The sequence below is a fragment of the Anabrus simplex genome, chromosome 3, assembly GCF_040414725.1.
Source record: "Anabrus simplex isolate iqAnaSimp1 chromosome 3, ASM4041472v1, whole genome shotgun sequence".
Classification (NCBI taxonomy): Eukaryota; Metazoa; Arthropoda; class Insecta; order Orthoptera; family Tettigoniidae; genus Anabrus; species Anabrus simplex.
Window position 1 is genome coordinate 232,150,802 of NC_090267.1, and position 19,607 is coordinate 232,170,408.

A 19,607-nucleotide genomic window follows, 5' to 3' on the forward strand; every position below is an offset into this window, starting at 1 on the left:
CTTCTTTAGTGCAAATCTCAGCTATGGAGTACAGATCTAATAAATTATCATTCAGATATTCAGTAATAATCTTGGAAGTATTGTTCTCTCTACTGACGTATGTGGAATTGAATGATGTCCTTCTGAACCTGTTTTTTTAGGTTTTTGTCCGTTCTCATCTCGGTGTTGATGGCAGATAAAACGTATATGAAAATGGCGAAGAATTTAATAGCACCTGAGTTTCCTGGCCCAGTACTGAAGCATATGGGTAACATGATTGAATATCAGCTTGAGAATAGTCGAAGGTAATTATAAATTGTTACAGTAGGAGGAAAAAGTAGTAGGATAATAATATATTGCTTATGTGTTTATATATTATCTGTTCCATTTTTATCATTGTTTGTACCACTTCATGTGAAATCAGGTAAAAATCCAGCAATTTTGACTTCATGTCTCAAAAATTCATAGTTCATTTATGGGTGAATGTGCTTAGACCTTGGAACTCACGTGCAACAAATTTGGTATATTAAAAACCAGTATAGAGTATATCATATTAACCTTTTTAAGTGCCAGCCTCTGACCCTGTGCTTATGCTAAGAATCCCGGTGGAAAACAGCCTAATGGGTGGAGGTGGAAATAAACAAGTATAACTTTCTCAATTTTTAAGCAATTTCCTTGAAAACTTTACCCAGTTTTCATTTTATGTAACAAAGAAAAAGCACAATGACCATTTACACATTTTAAGGAAATAATTTTATACTGCACTGAAAAACATTCCCATCATTTATAGATAATACCGTATTTCACGGCATAATCGTCGCCACCGCGTAATCGTCGCATCCTTTATTTTCAATACAAAAATCGGACTTTAAACCTTTAATTACATAATCGTCGCACGTCCAAATTTTGTTCACTAATCTGGTTGAAAGGTAAATGGAACTGCAACGTAAGTTGCACATGAATGCGCAATTTAAATACGTGTATGGTTTATGGGCAATTTGGCAACACAGTCACGTTTGCGACATGTTGCACAACGTATAAATAAATAATACCGGTATATGTACGACGCATGGCTTACCGGTAGACTATCGGCAGTTTGACAACGTGGTCGCGAGACAGTGTACTATTTATTAACCACCTACATATTATGAGTTCCCATTTGAAATACGTAAGGCTGTAAGTTATCGCTTATCGGCAACGTCGCTAGGAAATACCGGCTAGGTAGGTTGAATGGACCTCGAACCAGCCCTCAGATACAGGTAAAATTCCCTGACCCGGCCGTGAATTGAACCCGAGGCCTCCGTGTAAGAGGCAAACACGCTACCCCTACACCATGGGGCCGGCTCCTGTGTTATTGCGCACGAAGTGAAATCCAAGACGATAACGCAGATTTCCACGGAATTATTCAGCCGAATTATTTACGATGTCTCAGTTGTCATCGCTAGACTCTTATCTTACTACTACGTCATAAGTGTCCGGGCATGGGATGAAAACTTTTATCCAAGCAGTCAAGATAATTATTATCCAATGCTATTAAAGTTTTATTTTATAAACTCGTCAGTAATGTAATGTAAAATCATCAATAACTGGGAAGAAATATTAACCTAATTACCGTATGTTTAAAAGAAATTGAAAAAAATGAATGTTTGTTACTGACGTCTCGGAATACAGTCAACTATACAGTAGATCTACACCGCGCTAGCTAGAGCTCCGGTTTGCAAGCTTTGCGCAAGCGCAGTAGTGTGTCGCAACCAACGAGCTAAACTGATAAATTGTTGCATGCTTCCTTGCTTTCTAACAGTATTGGCTGCTCTGGAATGGACAGATCACAGATGCATTTATTTGTTTCAGATTTACGTGATTACTGCAGACATGTTTGCGTGAGAATTTAAGTTTTTAATTTGTGTTTTGGGTGTTTGCAGAAATAATTTGTTTTAATAGTGAACAATTACGGAAAGTCATTTATATCGCAAAACATTAACGTGTGAAGCATTTATAAGCGATTATGGGTAAATATAGAAACTATTCTGCGGGCTTCAAGCTAAGCATAATTGCCTTCGCTGAACAGCACGGGAACAGAGCTGCAGAAAGAAAATTTTCTGTGAGTGAAAAGTTGGTGCGTGACTGGCGGAAAGTAAAAAACAAGCTAAAAAGCACAAACCCTTCTAGACGCGCGTTTAGAGGTCCTAAAACAGGGAAGTTTCCTATAATTGACGAAGAAGTGTTTAGGTACGTCAGTGAAATACGTAACAATGGCTGCAGTGTATCATATGAAATGTTACAAATTAAGGGACAGGAGGTAGCGCGCAAACACAAACTTGTATTGATTAGGTGGTCTAATAAATAACTTAATGTTATTATTTCAATCAAACACAACATACCGGTAACTCAGTTTAAGGCGACTCGTGGGTGGATTAAGGGGTTCATGCGACGACACAATCTGTCAGTGCGAAGGAGAACAACACTAAGCCAAAAGTTGCCTGCTGATTACACGGACAAGATTGTAAATTTTCACCGATTTGTCATACGTTTGCGCAAGGAAACTTCGTACTTGCTTTCTCAAATCGGTAATGCCGATCAGACTCCAATCTTTTTTGATATGCCTCACAACAGCACTATTGCGCTAAAAGGATCACGGAGTGTATTCATGAAAACCAGGGTAGTGAGAAGTTGCGATGCACGGCAATGCTAGCCATTACAGCTGACGGGAGAAAGTTGCCGCCTTACATCATTTTCAAGAGGAAAGCGATGCCTAAGAATATACAGTTTCCCCGTGGAATTCATGTACGAGTGCAACCAAAGGGTTGGATGGACGTAGAACTCATGCTGGATTGGGTTAAAACTGTGTGGAATAGAAGACCTGGTGCACTACTAAAACAACCAGCTCTGCTTGTTTTAGATAGTTTCCGAGGTCACCTCGTGAACGAAGTGAAGCAAATTCTCACTACAAATAAGACACGGAAGATAGTCATTCCTGGTGGCCTAACATCTGCTTTGCAGCCACTAGACGTATGTGCTAATAAACCCTTTAAAGACCGCTTACGTCGATTTTACGAGTGGATGATGAGCGGCGATCAGCAGTTGACGCCCGCCGGAAATATCAGGCGTCCACCCTTGGACTTGTTATGCTCGTGGGATCTTATACCACCTGAACTAGTCTCCAAGAGCTTCAAAAGGACTGGGATTTCGAATGCACTAGACGGTTCCGAAGATGGCGCAGTGTGGCAGGGAGACGAAGAATCTGATACTGGTATTAACAGAGGCGAGGACGGCGCATCAGATAGCGAAACCTGCGATAGCGACACCGAAGATTTGGAATAAATTGTGTACCGGCAAGTCCGCATTTCACAACAAAGCGATAATTTTTTGCAAGTGTAATATTTTAACTTTAATACTCAAATTAATGACAAATTAACTTAATACGTTCATTTTTATTTTCAGGTTGGAAAAACGTTCGCCGAATTGTTGCGAAAAATTATGAATTTTGTTTTAGACTATTTTAATTATTTTGATGTATAAACGCGAGTATTACATGCATCTTAAATTTGTATCAAATACAATTTAGTTATAAATACATTTTTTGAGTAATACAAATACTGGTATTAAATATTCATCGTATAATGGTCGCACCCTACAATTTTTTTCGAAAATTTTGGTATAAAAAGTGCGATGATTATGCCATGAAATACGGTATTGAAAACACACACCTCACCTAAATTGTATATTTCTTAGTATTCCGGTTTGTTGTTGGTTACTGCCAAAATTTTCACAGTCCTATGTTATAGCACCTGAGAAATTTTTTTTAAAGACTATTTCGCGTGGATATTATGTGGATATTATGCCTACAGCGAAACAGGCATTCCACACGTTTAGTTCATTTACGTCAGTGTCTCGTTCCCTTTTGTATGATTTCATTATGAACAACCACATCACCATAATCACAAAGAGAATTCACATAATCAACTAAATTACCCTTGTTTACATACATTGAATTCGAGTTGGCCGCCACTATTCTTACAAAAATCTGAGAAGTACTTGGCTGCAAGGAGGGAAAATCATCTTTGAGGTAACAGGAAAACAAACATAAAAGACATCTGGTGACACATTTAGAAAATAATTTCGTTTCTATAAAGCAAGTAATTAGTACTGCCATATCTCCTGCACAATTTTAGTTACTACTGATATACATTTTGGGCTGTTGCCTAGGTGGGAGATTCCCTATCAGCTGTTTACCTTGTCTTTTCTTAAATGATTTCATGGAAGTTGGGAATTTATCAAACATTTCCGTTGGTAAATTATTAGAATCTGTAATTCGCTTCCGGCACTGGCCTTCTGACTCCAACTTGGCAGGTTTGATCCCGGCTCAGTCCAGTGGTATATGAACGTGCTCAAATATATCAGCCTCGTGTTGGTAGATTTACTGGCACGTCAAAGAGCTCCTGCGGGACTAAATTCCAGCACCTCAGCATCTCCAAAAACCACCAAAAAGTAGTTAGTGGGACATAAAACAAATATATAATTATGATTATTAATTCCTCTTCCTATAAAAGAATATATATATATATATACACATTATATGTTTGCCTCAATTTGTCCTCTTGAATTCCAACATTATATACCTATTATTAGAGGCATGATTTTCTCACATTAATTTATGTTCAACTTCGCAAAAAGGAAGCACTTTTTCGTGTTATTTCGTGAAATAGGGATGACCCCATTGCTTTAATTTCGCTTTAATCCTTTCCTAAAGTTATTCATAAAATATTTAATGAAAGATAGATAAACAGAGAGAAGAAATATTGATAATCATTCATTATTCCTTATGTAATCTAGATTAGAACTACAATATAGCCCTAATCAAGATTACATAACAAAGTACCCGTTCACCCTGCATTGCCATAGCTTTCATCCTATATGGCCTATATTATGGGATTTTATATTAATACGAAGAGATACTTCTGTCAAAATGAGAAATCCTTATTCCATCTTCTGTTTCCCTTCACACACGTGATGTTCTTGTTTGAGTCATCAGTCCATAGACTGGTTTGATGCAGCCCTCCATCCCACCCTATCCTGTGCTAACCTTTTCATTTCTACGTAACTACCGCATCCTACATCTGCTCTAATCTGCTTGTCATATTCATACCTTGGTCTACCCCTACCGTTCTTACCACCTACACTTCCTTCAAAAACCAACTGAACGAGTCCTGGGTGTCTTAAGATGTGTCCTATCATTCTATCTCTTCTTCTCGTCAAATTTAGCCATAATCGATCTCCTCTCACCAATTCGATTCAGTATCTCTTCATTTGTGATTCGATCTATCCATCTCACCTTCAGCATTCTTCTGTAACACCACATTTCAAAAGCTTCTATTCTCTTTCTTTCTGAGCTAGTTATCGTCCATGTTTCACTTCCATACAATGCCCCGCTCCACATGAAAGTCTTCAAAAACATCTTTCTAATTCCTATTACAATGTTTGAAGTAAGCAAATTTCTTTTCTTAAGAAAGCTCTTCCTTGCTTGAGCTAATCTGCATTTTATGTCCTTACTTCTGCCATCGTTAGTTATTTTACTACCCAAGTAACAATATTCATCTACTTCCTTTAAGACTTCATTTCCTAATTTAATATTTCCTGCATCACCTGCCTTCGTTCGACTGCACTCCATTACTTTTGTTTTGGACTTATTTATTTTCATCTTGTACTCCTTACCCAAGACTTCGTCCATACCATTCAGCAGCTTCTCGAGATCTTCTGCAGTCTCAGATAAAATAACAATATCATCGGCAAATCTCGAAGTTTTGATTTCTTCTCCTCGGACTGTGATTCCCTTTCCAAATTCCTCTTTGATTTCCTTTACTGCCTGTTCTATGTAAACATTGAAATGGAGGGGACACAAACTGCAGCCTTGCCTCATTCCTTTCTGGATTGCTGCTTCTTTTTCAAAGCCCTCGATTTTTATCACTGCAGACTGATTTTTATACAGATTGTAGATAATTCTTTGTTCTCGGTATCTGATCCCAGTCACCTTCAGAATCCTAAATAGCTTGGTCCAATCAACATTATCGAATGCCTTTTCTAGATCTACGAATGCCATGTACGTGAGCTTGTCCTTCTTGATTCGATCCTCTAAGATCAAGAAGTAAGTATTAATAACCACCTAATCGATACTTTATTAATGCCTCAGGCAAAATTGAATAAAATAAAAACTTTCAGGACATGTTTCGACCACTTAGTGGTCCTCTTCAGCTGTATAAATAAAGAACTGAAAAGAAAAAAACATTATGACAATAAGCACAAATAAAAGTTCTTTGGAGACTCCTTTGATAAAAATGGAGGTCATCAGAATAGGTCATCTTGCCTCTCGTTCTTGTCTGGGAAAGATGTTTATTCTGCACTGTCTAGAGGGTCTGTTTTTGAGCGCGACCTGGTGAAGTAACGATGTGATACAGTTTGACAGTTCATGGAAAGCTCTGGAGAGAAGGGAAATAGAGTTTTATCGTCATCTAAAATAACATGTGAGGGAGGAGGGAGATTGGGCTGTGCTTCTGCAATGTCGTGTTTGATTATATCTCTTGTTCGTCTAGTCTGTTTCATGTCTACCCATTCTAGTATTTGCTAATATTCTAAGATGTTTTTATGCTCGTTGTTTTCGTTGAGATTCTCTTCACCGTTTTCCAATTTATCAAGAACGATGTGGGGCACAAAGAAACAACATACGCTCAGTTTTCCAAATTTCTACACAAAGAACAGTTAACCGCATATGGCTTAAACGAGAAATTAAATTTATGTATAGGAAGAAATCCTTCCTCAACCGGGAGCTTTACCTAGCGCACCTTTCTGCTTCTAGTAACTTAGTTCCGCTAGAATGGGATTCTGTACAAAAATACGGCAGAGATAAAATTGAAATTCTAATAAACAAGAAACGTACAACTTTGAATAATAAGTTAGTAAACCTAAAAAACAATCCCCCAATAAATCTAAATAAGCATCAACCTAAATCTTCTTTTAATTGTGAAGAATTCCCATCCTCCGTCATGAACTTGTCGAACACGACGTTTACAGAACAAGAATTACAATTATTAAGCAAAGGGCCTAATCACAATTGGCATAGTTTCGATAACAGACAAGTATTAATACAAACTTTAGCAGAAACAGAGACAGCCATACAAACCCTTCCAGTCGACATTCAGAATGATGTACGGTACGAAGCAAAGAAAAAAATTCCCTCCATAATTAGAGGGTTACTAACCAATTCCACAACACTAAAATCGAGAAGGATCTTCAGCGTAAAATTAGACAAAGTGATGTAGTGATAACGAAAGCTGATAAAGGTGGAACAGTAGTAATATTAAATGAAACCGAATACATCAATAAAACAGAAACTTTTTTCACTAACAACAAATTTAAGGTAATTGAGAAAGACCCCACCCTAAAAATTCAAAAGAATTTGAAAGGGAGACTGAAGCAAAGCTCCTTCCTTTTTAACGACCAAGATATTAAAAACTCATTAATATGAATCCAGGACTTCCTAAAGCAAGAGCTATGCCTAAATTACATAAAAAGGATGCACCTATGAGACCTATAATTAATTTTCGGAGAAGCCCCACATACAAAATATCCCAATTTATTCATAGTTTCTTAACTCATAACTATGTATTTTATACCAAATCTTCGATAAAAAAACTCCAAAGAGTTCTGCATTGCTATTAAAGATTTCAAGTTAACTTCATCTCATGTAACAAGTTCCTTCGACATCAAGGACATATACACGAACATTCCTATTAAGAACACCATTGAGATTATAAAGACGAATTTATTAATTCACAAACGTATCAGTATACCTGAAATAGAAAACTTCATTACTATCTTGGAATTCGTTTTGAACCACAATTTCTTCTCTTTTAATAATAAAATATATCAGCAAGATGGACTTCCAATGGGAATATATCAGCTGGAACGAATTGCTTTGTCTTCTTTCCCTAGAAGTGGCTTTCCATCTGAGCTCTTAATATTCATACACCTAGATTTCCTTTCTCCAAAAGCTTCTTTGATTTTCCCATATGCAGCATCTACGTTTCCCAGGACCATACAACCTTCGACATCCTTGCACTTCTCCTTCAGCCATTCTTCCTTAGCTACCTTGCACTTTCTATCCACTTCATTCTTTAATTGCCTGTATTCTTTTCTGCCCTCTTCATTTCTAGCATTCTTGTATTTTCGTCGTTCATCAATCAGGTCTAGTATCTGCTGAGTTATCCACTGATTCTTAGTTGATCTTTTCTTCCTTCCTAACATTTCTTCAGCAGCCCTGCGGACTTCATTTTTCATGACTGCTCACTCTTCCTCTATTGTGTTTCCTTCAGCCTTTTCATTTAGTCCTTTTGCAACATGTTCCTTGAAACAATCCCTCACACTCTTTTCTTTCAAATTGTCTACATCCCATCTTTTTGCATTCTTTCCTTTCTGCAATTTCTTCAGTTTCAGATGGCATTTCATGACCAACAAGTTGTGGTCAGAGTCCACGTCTGCTCCTGGGAAAGTTTTTTCAATCTAACACCTGGTTTCTGAATCTCTGCCTAATCATAATGAAGTCTATTTGATACCTTCCAGTGTCTCCAGGTCTCGTCCACGTATAAAGCCGTCGTTTGTGGTGTTTGAACCAAGTATTGGCAAGGACTAAATTATGATCAGTGCAGAATTCAACCAGTCGACTTCCTCTTTCGTTCCTTTGTCCAAATTCGAATTCTCCTACTGTGTTACCTTCTCTTCCTTGGCCTACCACTGCATTCCAGTCTCCCATCGCAATTAGATTCTTGTCACCTTTTACATATTGTATTAAATCTTCTATCTCTTCATATATTCTTTCGATTTCCTTGTCATCCGCTGAGCTAGTGGGCATATAGACCTGCACTAATGTGGTGGGCATTGGTATTGGAATACAGTTTCAAGATCGTTATTTTCCATGAATTTTGCTGCATTTTCGCACTTATCGTAAAATAAGTAAATTTCACTTTAAACTGCCTTGTCGCTTTAATTCGCGAAAACAAAATCACTAATTTCTCAACCATAATCATATGAATCGTTAAGTTTTTTCAAAATCGCTTCAAAATATTTTATGTCACATTTATTGTTAATGCGAAAAAATCATGCACCTACCTATTAATATCTGTCCTGCTTTTAAAAACTCCATTCAAGCTTATTCATCTACTAATGTCGTTACCGAGCGAGTTGGCCGTGTGGTTAGTGGCTAGCATTCGGGAGATAGTGAGTTCAAACCCCACTGTTGGCAGCTTTGAAGGTGGTTTTCCATTTTTTTCCATTTTTGCAACAGGCTGTACTTTAATTAAAGCCACGGTCGCTTCCTTCCCATTCCTAGCCCTTTTCTATCCCATCATCTCCATAAGACCTTTCTATGTCGGTGCGACGTAAAGCCAATTGTAAAAGAAAATAAAAGGGAATGTCATTCTCATTCCAGCCCAACTCTCCGCTGACAGCTCTGAACATACCACGTAGTTGAGCAGCTCAGTTCCTTACTCCCAAGTCTTTCCAGCCCAAAGTTCACAGCATTTTCAAAACACTATTCTTTTGTCACATTTAGTAGTGTGGGTTAAGGCTCACTCCCACCTAGTGGAATCAAATCGAACCGAACAGCCTAAATTTCTACTCGACCGCTCACATCTAGCGGAACAGAATCGAACAGGATTCTACGGAAAACTTCAGGCTTGCAATGCACGGTTTGATAGAAGGTGTGAGGAGGCAGAAAATTACGAGAGATCGGAGAAGTTTCTGGGTGCATGAAATTAACCAGAGAGCTAAACGGAGAGTATTAAAACTTATTTGTATGTTTATTGCGCAGTGAAGCTAAGTCTCGACGGTAGGTCTGCTTCAGAGTTACTCTATTGCAATTTCAAAAACTGTTTCATATAGTATAATTTAACAGAAAAGTTCAATTTTACAGGAGAAAATGCTACCTCAAATGCAATGGGAGTCCATGATCATTTTTAAAACTACTTTAATGCAATAGATTGCGTCCTGTGGCGGGATGAAATCATTAATCAAGGTAGCCTCAACATTATTTTTTTTATTTTTTACCATTTGCTTTACGTCGCACTGACACAGATAGGTCTTATGGCGACGATGGGATAGGAAAAGGCTAGGACCATGGCCTTAATTAAGGTACAGGCTCAGCATTTGCTTGTTGTGAAAATGGGGAACCACTGAAAACCATCTTCAGGGCTGCCAGCAGTGGGTTTATAACCCACGAATGAAAATTCACACCCACGCGACCCTAACCTAACGGCCAACTCTCTGTAACCTTAATTAAAGACTGTGAAGTGTAGTTATTGTCCACAGCAGAGCAATTTCGTATACTATTTGTTAGGAACACATATACGACAGTTCGAAACTTACAGAATTCCACTTACGAAATCGTTCACTGTAAATTTAATAAACGCTCCCATGTGAGATGTGATGTCAATTATCGTACTGATATACCGTATTTACTCATGTATTAGACCCCCTCGTGTATTAGATTCCCCTTGGCTTTTCAAGACGAAGAAAATGAAAAAGTAAATCTCGCATACAAGACTCTCCAACGTAACTAATCAGATAAGGACGATGATTCTGCTTCGAAGCGGCTACAAGCCTTATGCAACTCTGATGACATCACACAAATTTGTGAATACTGTACTTTTGTCAGTACGACCCACGCAATGAAAACACGCATTGAAGTCCTGCAGTACATTTGTGTTTGGTAGTTAAGAAATGTCTGCCTCCCTAGCATAGGCCTACTGCAGCTCTGATGACATTGCACAGATAGGTGAATAGTTCTGTGTCCGACTCGTGCATTGCAAGCACACATCGGTCATGTATATGTGACTGTTTTGTGGTTAAAAATGTCTGCCAGCGTAATGGTTAGCACAATTAATGTAGCTGCCATTCTCGGGAGCCTGAGTTTGATTTCCGGTACCCTATTGCCAGAGATTTACGAATGGCAGGAAGGTTGATTTGCAGTAAAAATGGTAAATGAAACTCCCTTAATATAGGCAGGCAAGATCATTAACTAAGTGATCGTTTAATATCTTGTAATCGGGCCAATATAGGGTTTTCGGGAGAGAAGTAGGTTTAAAACGTGATAAAAACAATCCAATCACAATTGTTTTACTCGCCAGCGTACCTAACAAATAATAATAATATTGATTTTTTTATGTCCCCACTTCCTTTCAACGATTTTCGGAGACTCCAATCAAAGTATACTAGGGGGTGCGTTAATAAAATTGGGAGACAACGAACGTACAGAATTAAACAATGAAACACATTACTGCCACACCTGTAGATATCCATAAATGCGGCAAACTTTCCTGTTATTTATTTTTATTCTTCCCATCGTGGAACTTTTGTCACTATCCAGGTGATACCATTCCTAACCTAAACAATGCGGTCTCTCTTATCTCATTTGCAGCTGTTTAGGTAAATACTGATGTGATAAATGTAGAGAACAAGCATGAAATATACTAAAAAATAAGGGCCTCGCTTTCAACAGCCGCAGTTATCAAAAGAATGCTTCCAGTCACTATGTATTACATTCGTAACATACATTGGTTATCAGCTGATGGTTGGCACGCTTTCAACAACACGGCTCTATTCAGAAGGAGTGGCTTCTGCTACACATACACCAGCTGGGAATATCAGATACCATCTCCAGAAACCATCTGGGAATAGCTTCATACAGTTTGGACTCTATAGTCCGGAACGAAAAGATTCAAAAAGACGGGACTTTGAATGCTCTTGGTCTCGATTGCAGTGCATGGCTGACAAGATGGCAGTGAAGATGACGTAACTTAGAATGATGACACGTCGGTAGCAGGGAAGTTAGCGGCGCTAGACAATTAAAATGGAAGCAGTGATCAAGGTTACTGCGTGATAGGCCTGCTGCGCAACTGACAGAGACAAATGACTAGCCATTGAATTATTTTGTATCAATATTGCATAATATAGACGATACCCTTATCCCTTTTCTCTACGGGGTTGAGTATGAAGTGAGACTAATCTTCATCGCAAGTTTTTATGACTGTATGCCCTTCCTGACGTCGACCTCATCAGAGGAATTAATGAGATGATACAAATAACATGATATGAGTAACTAAAACGGATTATAAACATTAAGCTCTTTAGGCTTTTTCAATCGTGAAATTACCAGCGTTTCACCCCAGTGTAGCATTGGGCTCATCAGTTGGATTGCTACACCTTTCCAAGACGCTGGCGGCTAGTGTGCTGTTGATATACCACTGCAAGCCTCTTATGTAGGACAATGCAGTGACGGTGCACTAGGGGACGCATGTGCCTCCACTTGTATAAGTGACTGCCTTTGGCCTTTATAATACGGGTTATATTTACTGTATATGCAGGCCTTAAAAAGTCATGTTTACCATTTATTGACTTTTTACTTTTAGAAATACTGCCTGCCAATGAAAATAGCCAGTATAACTCAAATACATTCATAGGTTTGTTAAAGAACAGTGTAGAATGTTTACATGTACAATTTATAGCTCTTTATAGCCTAGAAGTAGTGTTCACTGCACAAAATTTGGAGGAAAAAGGGGGGTCTAATACGTGAGTAAATACGGTTCTGTATGTGGACTCCATCATAACATGATTTTGTGATGAAGTCAACAAAAATTATGAAATAAATTGTATATAGTGTACCAGTAACTGACACGCACTCATTGACACGTGTAATTGAGCATGAGGGTTTCGCAGGGCATGTGCAGTCTTATGTTAGGAGATTGTATAGAGAGGGAGTAAAAGATTGCATATGCTGGCAACATAAACTTTATTAAAATCAGTTAAAGTAAACGGATGGTGTATCATTTCCTTGAATATTTGTCAAATTGAACTCTCATCCACACTTAATACTCAATAAACTGATAATAGATTGTGTCAGTCTTATTAGCGATAAATATTTGAAATAAAGTTCACCAATGAAATTAATAAAATCTCTTCTTGATACGATTAATTAACTTGGATAAGGGAAGTTCATTCTTGAAGTTTATAAATGACAACATTAATTAAGATCACCTTGAAATATTTAGTTATAATAAGTGAATAAGGTTCATTCTTGAAGTTCATAAATAACGACATTAATTAAGTTCACTTAGAAAACTAAAGATTATTCTTGAAAATGGAACTAACAAAATTATTAGAGTTCCTTTCTGAAATGATTAATTGGTGTGAGCAAATTAAGTTCAATTTTGATATGCCTATCAAATTTCGTGCTAAAGTTCATTCGTCAATTAGCTAACTAATGTAATATGGAGATAAACAAAGTTCTAATTCTTAGAAATGTTAACGAAGTGACTAAGTTTCAAAGTTCCCACTCATTGACAAGTTCATCAATACAACTTAATAATAATAATAATAATTTATAATTTCGTGTGGCTATTTCTAGCCGGGTGCAGCCCTTGTAAGGCAGACCCTCCGATGAGGGTGGGCAGCATCTGCCATGTGAAGGTAACTGCATGTTATTGTGGTGGAGGATAGTGTTATGTGTGGTGTGTGAGTTGCAGGGATGTTGGGGACAGCACAAACACCCAGCCCCCGAGCCATTGGAATTAACCAATGAAGGTTAAAATCCCCGACCCGGCCGGGAATCGAACCCGGGACCCTCTGAACCAAAGGCCAGTACGCTGACCATTCAGCCAATGAGTCGGACAGTACAACTTAATATTACACTGGCTTTAAGCAATAGCAAGTCATTTGAAAAATTGGAATGTGTGAGTCCGAAATCATATTGAATGAGAATTAAAGTTGCTGGAAAGTTTTAAAGTGACTTGCTGTATTAAAAGTTACTTGATGAGACACAGTTCACACTATTATTTAATGACACAGATGCGTATCACCTTATTGAAGAACTGGCTCAGTTTGACTGATCCTCACAGACTGTACTACCATGTCTACCATGGATCAGGAACACCATCACCACATATTCCTCGAAGTTACAATGTCCACCATAGACCGGAACACCATTACCACGTCCCTCGAAGTTACCACGTCCACCATAGATCAGGAACACCATTACCACATATCCCTTGGATTTACCACGTCTTCATCGGCGGGAGTTCACATGACAATACAGGTAGTCGGAGTATGCATGGGGCGTTGGTGTACACACACCACTTCGAGTGATATTGCACTGTTTGTTCCAAGAAGCACATTTAATATGCACAGTAATTTGCACCAAGTATGACTAATAAGGTGATTGATTTGTCATGAGACACTGAATTTACTAAGTTCCACTTGCTAGTTTAATGCAATTCAGCAAGTTTTAAACAAAGTCTATGCTAAGGTAATTGAACCTTCACAGTATCCTGACTTCACTAAGTTCTGACTTTCAGATTAATGCAGTTCAAGGAAATTGAAATAAAGTCTATTCATTCAACTTCACACGTGATCTTAGGGTAGAATTCAGTCTGTGTTCCCGATGTGTTGAGAAACAGTCTACTATCACTCTATCACCACGAAATATTAAATAGTTAATAGCACTGTCGTTACTTCTAACCATGAAGTATTAGGCATGTAGTTACCAAAGTCCTAACTGGTTAATTTACTCACAGAAGTTAACACGTAGACTCGTCGTATTAATTTATAAGTTAATCAACAGTTCTATCACACATGGTATTAATAATAATAATAATGTTATTTGCTTTACATCCCACTAATTACTTTTATGGTTTTCAGAGACGCACACACGGTATTAACACATCCGATGTCTAACACTTATATATTATAAGTCACCTGAAATGTTTAAATATTTGGAGAAACTTAGAATGCAGGAATTATACCGCTGTTGGAGTTAGAGTTCTCGGCTGTACCTCGTTGGTACTTAGTTCGACGTTTGGATTCGACACCTGCGCACAAAGTTAAACTTTACTGCCGACACAACCTCGGGCAGCAGGTGTCTACTATGCTGTACTGTGCTGCACTCTCCCTATACTGTCCTCTCGTTGGAGAAATTGGTTCGTCTTATATACCCGGACTTGACACTGAACATACACGTCATTGAAATTACTTAATATCTTGACGTTACGATATCTCCTTAAATAAAATAGTTATTAACATGAAATTTGGACATGAGCTATCTGTTATTATAAGCTACATGGTCCCGTTGTCCGTTAGTCAATGTATCATCTGGAAGCGGAGATGTAAAAAAGCTTCCAGGTGGTTCTCTCTGACATGTGCGCCCATGCGTTTCGTGACGTCGTAGTCATGTCTTAGCAGGCTGCCACGAGCTTGCTCGCTGGAAGCATTGCATCACAGCCCACAACGTGCACAATTTGAAAGGATGAAACAGACTGCATGGTCGCCCGTTCGCTCACGGGCGGTTCCTGTTTCAATAGACTGCAGTAACCTACCACAAAATTGAATATTTTAATAAGTTTGGTTTTTCATAGCCTTGTTCATTTCCTCCCAGGCATTACTTTTTACATTGTTGCAGTAATGCTCGTGGGTCTTGTAGAAGAGGATATTGTATTTTGGACTAAACTAATGAGTTTTTCCATATCTAATATTAATAAGATAAATAAACTATCACAAAACAGAACGTTCTCGACCATATCCAAGAAACAGCTGATACACATCTGCCGCCAAATGGTCGTCCGAAAGATCTTGACCCGACCATCTACAAAGTTGCACGAATCTTGATAATTCTGTTTGATTCCGCTCTGCTAATAATACCAGTGTATTATTTATTGGACATAAATTTTCCAGCTAACTCATTCCTGGTTGTCAGCTTTTCGCCCCATAGTCCGGAATGAGTAATTGATGCCTGCGTGGCAATTTAATAAGTTTGGTTTTTCATAGCCTTGTTTATTTCCTCCCAGGCATTACTTTTTATATCAGATGATATAGATGTTGATTCTCATAGGGAACCTGAAATATTTGTCCGGAATGAGTAAATTTATAATACCAGTGTAAATGGTCCATTATTGGACATTGTAAATTCTCCACCTAATTCGTTCCTGGTTGCCAGCGTTTTGCCCTAGTGTGCTAAGTTGGGCTCTTCAGGTGGTAAATAGCACACCCACCAAGATGCATAGCTAGTGCATACCATGGAGACCACTGTGTAGGCTACTTGGATCCACCGGCAGTGCCAATGCACTTTGAGAGACTTTGTCTCATTACCAAAAATTGATGCCTGCCGGGCCATCAGATGATATTGTTGCCGGTAGGGTTTTGGGCTGTAAATCTTCAAAAAGTTGCTACAGGATATTGGAACAGTGTATTTTTAGACAGGGCAACTGTAGATCACTTAATAAATGGGTTTATACATGGACTCTCCTTACCTTTAGGAAATATTTTGCAAGTCTCAATGGATGGGCCGAATCTTATCCTCAGTTTTATTTTTTTTAAACTTGTAAATCATTTGCAAGTGCTAAACCCCAAGGACAAATCTCCTCTTGACATAGGCATATACAGTTTGCAAAGAGTGAATGGATCAATGAAATTTGGGATCTCCAAAATTGACTGGGACCTTTTTCATTTTTTCAGGTCTCTGTACAATCTTTGTTAAAGGTAGCCCTGCTCGACGTACTGTCTTTTCTGACTGATCTTGAAATTTGAAAACTGCATTGCATATAGACATAAACTAATTGGAATTTGTTATTCATCTACATTACAAACACAATTTATTTGATCTCGAGTGCTTTAAATCCACATAAAATAGTATTAGATTGCTATGGTAAAATAACTTTATTTTCATATTTGAATTTCTCTATAAATAAGTTAGTTGTACTTTGTTCGTTGGAAATGATAAGATAAAGGTACATGTTACCATTAAAATATTTGTTTATGTGTAAAGTGCCATCAATGTAATTGTTTTTCCATATATAATTGAAAAAAAGGAAGTGGAGAGAGAATTAGGCCAATAGGCCAGCTATGGGGATGGTGGAGGCTGGAATTTCCTTTTTTGTTCCTTGTAAAACATGCTGTTCTGCAAATTAACTTGTCACTCAGTTTTCGTGAGTCTGGGAAATTTTTCTTTGTAGGTCAGGGAAAGTCAGGCAAACTTGAGAGAACATTTCAGTTGACACTATGAAGGATACAAATGTACTGTATCCATCAAAAAATGGCAACAGGCAGACCAGGTCCATAATAGGCTATGAAGGATACAAATGTACTGTATCCATCAAAAAATGGCAACAGGCAGACCAGGTCCATAATAGGCTATGTCATAACTGACTTTGAAATTAGAAAATCTGTGAGGAATGTGTGTGTTCTGGGGATTTTTTTGGTGATACAAACCACTATCTGATCTGTAATGAACTGTATATCTAGGCCTAGGTAAGTGTAGGTGAACTCTGTCTGCAGACGAATAAGGGTAGAGAATCTCCAGGATGAGGAAATTAGACAGAAGTACATAGATATGATTAGTGAAAAATTCCAAACAATAGACAGTAAGCAGGTTCTGGGTATAGAAAGAGAATGGGTAGAATACAGAGATGCTGTAGGAGAAACGGCAAGGGAACGCTTGGGAACAACTGTGTGTAAAGATGGTAAAAAGCGATTATTTTGGTGGAATGATGAAGTGTGGGCAGCTTGTAATTGTAAGAAGAAGGCATATCAGAAATGGTTCTAAACAAGGACTGGTACAGACAGGGAATTGTACATAGATAAAAGAAATGGAGTGAAACAAATAGTTGTGGAATCCAAGAAGAAGTCATAGGAAGATTCTGGTAATAACCCAGAAAGGCTTGATCAAGTGGCAGTGACTCCTTTCTGGAGAATAGTATAAAGAATATAAAGAATGTTAGGAAGTGAGGCAGAAAGGAAACAAATGTTTTGGGTAAATCAGGTGAACTCATAATATATCCCAGGGAATCACTGGACAGATGGAAGGAATGTTTTGAAAATCTTCTCATTTTAAGAGGAAATCTTCGTTTAACATCGCAAACAGCCAAACTCATGGGGAGGTGGACAATGATGTTTGTGAAATTACACTTGAGGAATTGGAAAGGATGATAAATAAACTCTTGCATAAAATGGCGGGAATAGATGAAAACATACCTGAAATGGTGAAATATAGTGGGAAGGCAGGGATGAAATGGCTTCACAGAGTAATATGATTACCATGGAATATTAGTAAGGTTCTTTCTGATTGGATGAAAGCAGTAATTGCACCTATCTATAAGCAAGGGAACAGGAAGAATTGCATCCAGTGATCAGTATACCAAATGAGGTGTTTACTGACATTTTGGAAGGAAGTGTAGCAAGTGGGATGAAATGCAGTTCGGTTTCAGACTACAGAGATGTGCCAGGTAACTGAAAAATGCTACTAGAGGAATAGAGAGTTATGTTTATTTTTTATATATCTACATGTATATGATGGAGAACCGAGGGAGAAGATTTTAGCCATACTGAGGGATTATGGGATTAAAAATTTGACAGATTTCTTTCTAAGTTTGCGATAATCCTCTCGACCAAGTTGGTTCTGTAGTGCCCTTTAAGACACTTTATTATTCCCATATCTAAAGGTTGCAGGATCGAGATACAATTTGCCGGGAAGTAGAAGACCTCCACATGTTGCAGGACCGGTAGTTGCATTTTAGCTGCGCAATTATCCACAATGAGTGCAATGTTCCTTTTCTTCTTTATATCAGCATCCAGTTTCAGAAGCCACTCTGATAACGTAGTAGCGGCCATCCACGCCCTCTTGTTTGCATTGGTAGTCAACTAAAATTTGAAATGGGAAAACTCCTATTGAGGCACAGTGTACAGTACAGTACAAATTAAAAAAAAAAAAAAAAAAAAAAAAAAAGAATTTTGCAAAGAGTGACTTACCTGGCAGACTTTTAACATTTTTGAAGCATCTAGGCTTAAGACTTCTTCCTATTCCTATTCCTGTCTGGTTCACACACAGGAGAGCAGTTAAATGTTGCTTGGTTTTTTTTTGCCTCCACTGCTTTTATCTCCTTTCAAAGGCAAGGTTTTCTCAGGGAGAAGTTGATAAAAAATTCCAGTCACGTCAGCATTATAGGTATCTTCTGGGTGTGTATTTCTGTGCTATTTCTTTCATTGAATTACTTCGCCAGTGATCAGCGTCACCTGTCGCAGAAGACTTCTCTTCTCCTTGAATTGATTTAAAAGTTATACCACAACGATCTCTAAACCTAATAAGCCACCATTGCTGGCCCTAAAGTCATCTACACCCAACAGGTTAAAATTCTTTCTAGCTTGGGCACAAAGTAGTGGCCCATTAATTGGAATATTGAGGGCTCTTTTCTCATTGAACCACTTCAATGTTGCAGCATCAATGTTGCTGTATGTCGCAGTTTTTATGCGCTTTCTTGCAGGATTTACAACATTTGATTTTAACGTTTCCTCAATCTCTTTTCTTTTCTTCCAAAATGTAGCCACTGTCGATTGCGAAAGGCCGTGTTTTCTTGCTACATCTGTTTGTTTCATTCCCCCATCTATTTCGTTAATTATCGTTAATTTCTGCTGTAGACTTATTTGTTTCTGGGAACGTGAAGCCATGCTGTAAAGAATACATACAGTAATGTACGTACAATACAGAAAAGACCAAAACACCTGTGGTACCTCTCCAGGGCGAAACACGGCTGCGGCAATGA

At 38.1% G+C, this 19,607-nt stretch overlaps 1 protein-coding gene across 1 annotated transcript in view; it reads left to right on the forward strand.

Annotated features, from left to right (window-relative positions):
* The window catches only part of Epg5 (ectopic P-granules autophagy protein 5), a 540,178-nt gene that overhangs the window by 105,384 nt on the left and 415,187 nt on the right, over positions 1-19,607 (forward strand). Inside the window, exon 10 of the mRNA XM_067143866.2 lies at positions 141-284. Within this exon, the coding sequence (XP_066999967.2) occupies positions 141-284 (144 nt within the window). The remainder of the gene's footprint in view (positions 1-140; positions 285-19,607) is intronic.